General features: G+C 46.0%; 1 protein-coding gene across 2 annotated transcripts in view; it reads left to right on the top strand.

Moving 5' to 3' along the window:
* Sdr42e1 (short chain dehydrogenase/reductase family 42E, member 1) overlaps window positions 1-6782 on the top strand; it is a 16399-nt gene extending 9617 nt beyond the window's left edge. For both annotated transcript variants that reach the window (XM_026789822.1, XM_005345739.3), the window contains exons 2-3: window positions 3470-3563; window positions 4332-6782. In XM_026789822.1, the coding sequence (XP_026645623.1) occupies window positions 3496-3563; window positions 4332-5445 (1182 nt within the window). In that variant the 5' untranslated portion in view covers window positions 3470-3495 and the 3' untranslated portion in view covers window positions 5446-6782. The remainder of the gene's footprint in view (window positions 1-3469; window positions 3564-4331) is intronic.
* Window positions 6783-7770: the final 988 nt, after the last annotated feature.

Here is a 7770-nt window from a genome sequence, read left to right as displayed (position 1 = left end):
CAGCAAAAATCTGTATTAAACTCTCTCTCCCTTATTTTTAAGCCTTCTCAGGTTTTTAAGTGGATTTAGCCCATCACGTCGGGCGCCACTCTGTTGAAATAAGAGCGGCGGAGCTGCGTCCCCAGCACCCGGCCGCCCACACGGCTAGCTTTATACCTGAAATAATTACACAGAAACTGTATTCTTTTAATCACTGCCTGACCCATTAGTTCCAGCCTCTTGGCTAGCTCTAACATATTGATCTAACCCATTTCTATTATTCTGTGTGGCCCATGAGCCGCCTTACCAGGAATGATCTTAACCTGCATCTGCCTGGCGTGGGACAATCATGGCGACTCCCTGATTCAACTTCTTTCTCCCAGCATCCTGTTCTGTTTTCTCCGCCTACCTAAGGGTTGTCCTATGAAATGGGCCTAGGCAGTTTCTTTATTAATAAGAACTCATTCCCACATCAAAGGTTGTTGAACATTTCCTCAAGTGTCTTTCAGGCATTTTAGATTCCTCTGTTGAGAGTTCTCTGTTTAGGTCTGTACCCCATTTTTATTGGATTATCTGGTCTTTTGATGACCAATTTCTTGAGTTCTTTGTGTATTTTTTGGAGATCAGTCCTTTGTCCGATGTGGGGTTAGTGAAGATCTTTTGCCATTCTGTAGGATGCTGTTTTGTCTTGTTGGCCATGTCCTTTGCTTTACAGAAGTGTCTCAGTTTCAGGAGATCCCATTTATTAATTGTTTCTCTTGGTGTCTGTACTACTGGGGTTATATTTAGGAAGTGGTCTCCTGTGCCAATGTATTCAAGTGTACTTCCCACTTTCTCTTCTATGAGGTTCAGTGTGGTTGGTTTTCTGTTAAGGTCTTTGATCCATATGGACTTGAGTTTTGTGCATGGCAATAGATGTGGATCTGTTTTCATTCTTCTACATGTTGATATCCAGTTAGACCAGCACCATTTGTTGAATATGCTTTCTTTTTTCCATTTTATATTTTTTGCTTCTTTGTCAAAATTCAGGTGTTCAAAGATGTGTGGATTGATATCCTTGTCTTTAATTTGCTTCCATTGGTCCTCCTGTCTGTTTTTATGCTAATACCAGGCTGTTTTCAGTACTGTAGCTCTGTAGTAGAGTTTGAAGTCAGGAATTGTGATGCCTCCACAAGTTCCTTTATTGTACAGGATTGTTTTGGTTATCCTAAGTTTTTTGCTTTTTCCATATGAAGTTGAGTATTGTTCTTTTGAGGTCTGTGAAGAATTTTGCAGGGATTTTGATGGGCATTGCATTGAATCTGTAGATAGCTTTTGGTAAGATTGCCATTTTTTACTATGTTAATTCTACCTACCCAAGAGCATAAGAGATCTTGCCATTTTCTGGCATCTTCTTCAATTTCTTTCTCCAAAGATTTAAAGTTCTTAGGCACATACTGTTATAAGGTCACCTTTGATATATTAAAGAGGTGCTCATTCATGTATGGTCTTCACGAATTTTCTTGTAGCATAATGGTGGCACTTGCTTCTTGGAACCCAGCCACCGTCCTCCACACTGTTTTGCCCAGATCTCTGAATGGTTCTTGCCTCGGTTGGGGAGCCTTATCTATAATTGTGATTGCTTTCTATGAATGATCCTGTTAGCCTCACTGGCTAGAGACATGATGCACAGATTTCTAGGACATGTTGCCCTCTATAACCCTGTGTCTTGAGAGCTCTAATCATGACTGGACAGAAATACTGCATGGACACACATCAGAGCTAGGAAGAAAGGAAACAAGAAATGACATCTATGGGGTGACCATGCCCCATGTGATGTGTTTGGGGTGTTCTGTCTGTATTATCCCATCTTGTCTTTATAAACTTGTGAGCTTGTCCTCAGCTCAACTTTTTAGATGAAGGCACAGGCTCAGAGTGATTTACTGATCTAAAGTCATATAACTAAAGAGAACCTAGACACCGTTCTCTTCCCTCAAAGTCCGTGTTTCAGGGGTTAAGATTAAGAGTATGGGCTCACGGTGCCAACTATCCATTGGGTGTGCATGGGAGAGTTATTTATTCTTGACTGGCACACAGGGCGATAATGTTGTGTTTTTTTTAGTAGTTCATGTGCTCATAAAGTGCCCAGTGAACTGTGCGACACCAGTGGTGAGTGCCACAGCCTGTTTCTCTTCGTCCTCATTCCCTCTGCTATATGCTGTTGCTCTTCTAGAAGCATGAAGACATCCTGAAATACAACAGCACACAGCTTACAGGAAAGTAAGGTTTAGAGAAAGCAAAGCGTCTCAGCCAAGCTCACAAAACCATCTCAAGGCTAAGGCACCTGCCCGGTATCCCCAGCTGCTACCTACAACCTTGTGTCGTTAGTATTATTATTTTGACCTGTGTGCTCATGCTGATGCCACACAGCTCTTTGCACATGTGCCCTTCTTCCTGTGTCAGCCCAGCCCACGCTGTTCCACTAACATCTGGATCGTGTTCTTTGTTGTTCAAAACCATCTGCATATACAGTGGTCAACGTCACGAATGGGCACCTGGCTGGGAAGGGGCGGTGGTTGAACTCTTGGTTACTTGTAGACCACCTGTCTAACCATACCCAAAGATCTCCCCACTGAGAGAGGGAGGGAAGGAGGGAAGAAAGAGGGAAAGAAGACTGTGTTGTTCCCATGCCTTAGGAGACATGTGCACCCCTAGGTCCATCTCTCGCCTATGTGGAATGAGACGTCTAGCCCATTTCTGTTGTTACGTTCTAGAAAGGAAGTAGTCCTGGGCCTTGAGATGATTCTGCGGGAGAGTAAACAGATAAGGAGGGAAACAGAAGCAAGGTTCCCACCCTGTCAAATGCACTGAGTGCTCTCCCTTGATGTGTCTGAAAGATGGCCAGGGTGGAGGGTGTGATTAGATACAGGAAGGAATTTTTCTCTCTGTTTTTAAGTACGGAGTTAATAAACCAACCTCAAGCAGAGCATACTGAAGATGCCGGAGATTTCTTGCAGAGCTCTATCTTGGGTTTTCTGGTGTCAGGAAGAAATCCTTTTCTCAACCAGTTTTAAGTGAATTCTTTCCAAAGGCCCTGATCAGTTCCAGAAATCAAGAGTAATGCCTTTTGTTCGAAAGGGGTTCGTGGTTTTGAAAGCACCCACACTCTGTTTGTTTAACACTCACTTTGTCAAGTAGGCAAGGAAGACATGTCTATGTTTATATTACACGGGGAAGAATTGGAAGCCAAAAAGCAAAGGGGTAGGGGGGGGAGTAGCTAAAGTAGCGCAGGTGTGATTGGAGCCACGTGTCTCAAAGTGTATCCTGCACGGGCGTATTCTGTCATTTGGCTTGGGTTTCTCGGTGCTGGCTATGTCACCAGAGATCCCCACACGCTGGGTATGTGTGATACCACTGAGGAGCAGGTCAGTCACCTTTCTCTTCTTGTTAGCTCAGAACAAAGGAGAAACGTGTTTAAACAGGATCAGAACGCTGTGGCATTTTCCTGCAGGTCCCATTGTCCCTTTGCCGTCTGGTATGGACTCCCTAAGGTACCCAGAGGAAACTGTACTCATAACGGGAGGAAGCGGATATTTTGGCTTCCGGTAAGTTCACCTACAAAATATCATCGCGGAACCATTTGACTGGATAGTTTTCAATTCTCGCGGACTTTGACATGTTGGTATAGTGCTAAACCAAAAGTTAACTCCAGTGCTCCCTGCTCAGACTTGAAACTTGAAAAGCACAGGTTTATTCCACCTAAAGAAAAATCGTTTTTAAAACCTGTAAACTGGGGCCTGATGATTATTCATTTCACCAAAGATATTTAAAAAAAAAAAAGCCGTATTCATTTCTTTCCTCATCACTGTGACCAGATACCCGACAAGAAGCAGTTTAAGGGAGGAAAGTTTAGCGCAACTTGTGGTTTAATGGGGTACAGCCCCATGCGGGAAAGACACGCAAAGAGGAATGTGAGACTGTGCCCCTGAAACCCAAAAGCAGAAAGCCAACAGGAAGCTGGGTCTGTCTATCATCCTCAAGGCCTGCCCTCTGGTGGCCCACTTCCTCCAGCAAGGCTCCAACCCTTAAGGGTCTATAAACTTCCAAAACAGCATCACTGCCACTAGCTGGGGACCAAAGACTCCATGGGAGATGGTTCACTTTTACACCACAGCAGGCATTTGTCATTTACATCGTTGAGAGGATTCCTGCTTTTTTGTTTTGTTTTCAAAATTTAAATGAGACGTGTAGCAATGAATACACAAGGTAAGTGACTCAGGATAAGTTAACAAAATTTTCTACCTTACTGGCAAGTTATTTCGTAGACACAGCTGGAGGGTGGCCTGACCTAACCCTGATCTTTCTCGCCTCAGCCTCGGCTGTGCTCTGAACCAGAGAGGACTCCGTGTGGTTCTGTTTGACATCAGCCAACCTGCCCAGAACCTTCCAGAGGGGATCACGTTCGTCCGTGGAGACATCCGTTGCCTCTCGGACGTGGAGACAGCCTTCCAGGACAATGAGATTGCGTGTGTGTTTCATGTCGCCTCTTATGGGATGTCTGGAAGGGAGCAACTGAACAGTACCCTAATTGAAGCAGTCAATGTGGGTGGTACCAACAACATCATCCAGGCCTGTCTGGAGAGAGGAGTGCCCAGGTTAGTTTACACAAGCACGTTCAATGTCATCTTCGGAGGTCAAGTCATCAGAAACGGGGATGAATCTCTGCCCTACCTGCCTCTTCACCAGCACCCAGATCACTATTCCCGAACCAAATCCATTGCAGAGAAGAAGGTGCTGAAAGCCAATGGCTCGGCCTTCAAGCAAGGCAATGGTGTCCTCAGAACCTGTGCACTAAGGCCAGCCGGCATCTACGGGACGGGAGAGCAAAGACACCTTCCCAGGATAGTGAGTTACATCGAGAGGGGCCTGTTCAGATTTGTGTACGGGGATCCCGATAGCCTGGCTGAGTTTGTTCATGTGGATAACCTGGTGCAAGCTCACATCCTGGCCTCCGAGGCTCTGAGAGCTGATAAGGGTCATGTTGCCTCTGGGCAGCCCTACTTCATCTCAGATGGTAGACCAGTGAATAGCTTTGAATTTTTTCGGCCCCTGGTTGAGGGCCTAGGCTACACATTCCCATCCACCCGCCTGCCCCTCACCCTCATCTACGGCCTTGCTTTCCTAATAGAGATAGCCCACTTCATTCTGGGCAGGTTCTACAACTTCCAGCCTTTCCTCACCCGAACGGAGGTTTATAAAACGGGTGTCACGCATTACTTCAGCTTAGAGAAAGCCAAGAAAGAGCTAGGCTATGAGCCTCAGGTGTTCGACCTGCAGGAGGTGGTAGAGTGGTTTAAAGACCATGGCCACGGTAGAAGGTCTGGAGGTCAAGACTCAGAGTTTATTCTGTGGGACGGAATTCTGGTCCTACTCTTGGCGCTATCTCTTCTGACCTGGCTCCCTCCTTCTACGGTTCTGTCAGTGTGAAGAGAAACTACACGCAGGAGGTGAGCCTACTCTCTGGGATGGTTTTCAAGGATGCAGGCTTTTAAAGATGTTTCGCATTATTTGCTACCACTCCTGGGTCTTCAAATTACTCCTTAACAATGAATCTTTAAACCCCATGGCCAGGGATGGGCTACCTCCTTATGAACTATTGGTCAGGGATGCCCCTAATGTTTCCAAAACAATGTTGGCTGTTGCCAATGCTCTCGGCTGACCACCAGAACTAGATGGTAAGGCCCTATTGCAGAAGGCACCATACTCTTTAACTGCAACACAAGCTGGAACTGCTTGCTAAATTTCATGGTGCCAGAAGGTTCTGTGCAGACTGCTGGAGGAGAACAGTAGCTCGGCTATAGACCGTGCCTACTGCAATACCAATGACAGGCAGGGTGTAACCTTTGGTGCAATAGTGGCATTCTATTAGGGGACTAACCACTACTTTCTAATTGGATTGGAGACCTGCTCCATGGGAGGGGCATTGCTCCTGGTGCTGTAAACCTGTCCAGAAACTCATAAAAAGGTCATACAGCCAAGTGGGGCCCACTACTGTTATTCTGCTAGGTAGAGAAGTTGTGTCCATAAAACTGATTTCTATAGGTTTAGGTTTATACCCATAGGTTAGGGCTGCTCTTAGCTGGGATCAGAGAAGTTTCTCTCTGTAGTGATCAGCAGTTCATACCCGGTCAAAGTGCCTAGGAGAAGTGAGTGTTGAATGCTCATCCATAGACAGGACATCTGTATCACCCCCTCCAAGTCTCAGGGGACTCAGTCGCAAGAGCAGTGGAAAGAATACAAAGTCTGGAAGAAGGGGAGGAGCCTTGGAGTCTGTTTTCCAAGAGTGACATGACCTCTGTCCTCAGAACTAACGGTAGCTACGACTGCCTTTTCTAGACTGCGCAAGATAGGGCCTGTCACCATTTTTCCATGGGAGGGAGAAGAGCTGAGTGCCACTGGCAGTTTCTGGGGAGAGAGAGAGACTTTCTCTAGTAGTATAGTCGTGGCTAAGTTACCCTGTGCTCCTGTGAGCAGTCCTAATAAAACTCATTGGGACACACACACACAGAAACAGAGAGAGAGAGACAGAGACAGAGAGAAACAGACAGAGAAAGAGACAGAGACACAGACAGACAGACAGACAGACAGACAGAGATGGTTTAGAATGGAATCTAGGAAGGAAGAGGGAAGAAATCAATGGGAGTGGGACCAAAGAGGGTATGGGAAGGGGTGAAGATGATCAAGCTACACTTTATACATGTATAAAACTGTCATAATGAAACTGTCATATATAATACATGCTAATAAAAAAGGGAAAAGGTGGATTCTTGGATTAACTATTCATTACTTTCCTCTGCCCCAACTGACCCTGTTGGGAGACAAGAAGACACAAAGTTTGAAGTTCGGTCTCTGTGCCCTTGAACCCTAGCTGGAGCCAGGGAAGAGCGTTAGTTGGATTAGAAATTCTAACTTGGATATCTCAAAGAGGAACCCGTGTTCACCTCATACATTGCATGTGCATAAAACACTGAAATTCAGACTGATATGGAATGACCCAAACTGACGTTTGGCTTGTATCCCTAACAGACCAATCTCAGGGGGCAGTGGCTACTTCCAGGGAAGATCTGACTGTGCACAGTGTAGGTTTTAGGATCCTCTAAAATCCCTGCCTTTTATGGTACAAGACCATCCCTCCCTGTGTGACCATGGGTCATATTTGTGTTGAAGCAGAGAGATCGACAGACAGCCTGCTGCATAGGACCCCTCTGAAGGTTAAATTAGACATCTGCAGCACACGTAGGCCACCACTTCCCAGTATTGTCACTGTACAGTCCTTCCGAAGGAGTTTTTCCTAGGAGTATTCTCTTTCGAGGGCCCTATTGTTACTGAACTCTCCGAAATGTCTGGAGTGTTCCCTAGGATCCTGCAGCTGTGTGTGCTCAGTATCTGTAACATTCTGGCGTGAGGGAACAGACTGACATTGAGGGCAAAGCTCAGATCTGACAGTTAAGGGCAGTGCTCAAGCTCTCTGTGCTTTGAAATCTGAAAGCACACTCTCACTCCACTTCAGTGCTGCCTAATAGGGCAGGTGTGGGCTCTGAAGGCAGCTTCCAATGGGGAACAATGGCGGCATTGTCTGGCCGCCCCACGAACTGCTGCGGAAGATGTTTGTATCGCACAGTTACCCAGGATCAGAGCGGGAAGAAGAAAGTCTTTACCGTGCTAAGGTTTTGTCTCCAGGAAGGCAGTAGTGAAGTGGGTTGCTGCAGTGGATAGCACACACAGTTATTCTGGGAGGATTTGAGAAGATTC

This window comes from Microtus ochrogaster, chromosome 4 (genome assembly GCF_000317375.1).
Source record: "Microtus ochrogaster isolate Prairie Vole_2 chromosome 4, MicOch1.0, whole genome shotgun sequence".
NCBI classification, from domain to species: Eukaryota; Metazoa; Chordata; class Mammalia; order Rodentia; family Cricetidae; genus Microtus; species Microtus ochrogaster.
The sequence above is the reverse complement of the archived record's forward strand: the minus strand, read 5'-3'. Positions and strand labels throughout refer to the sequence as shown.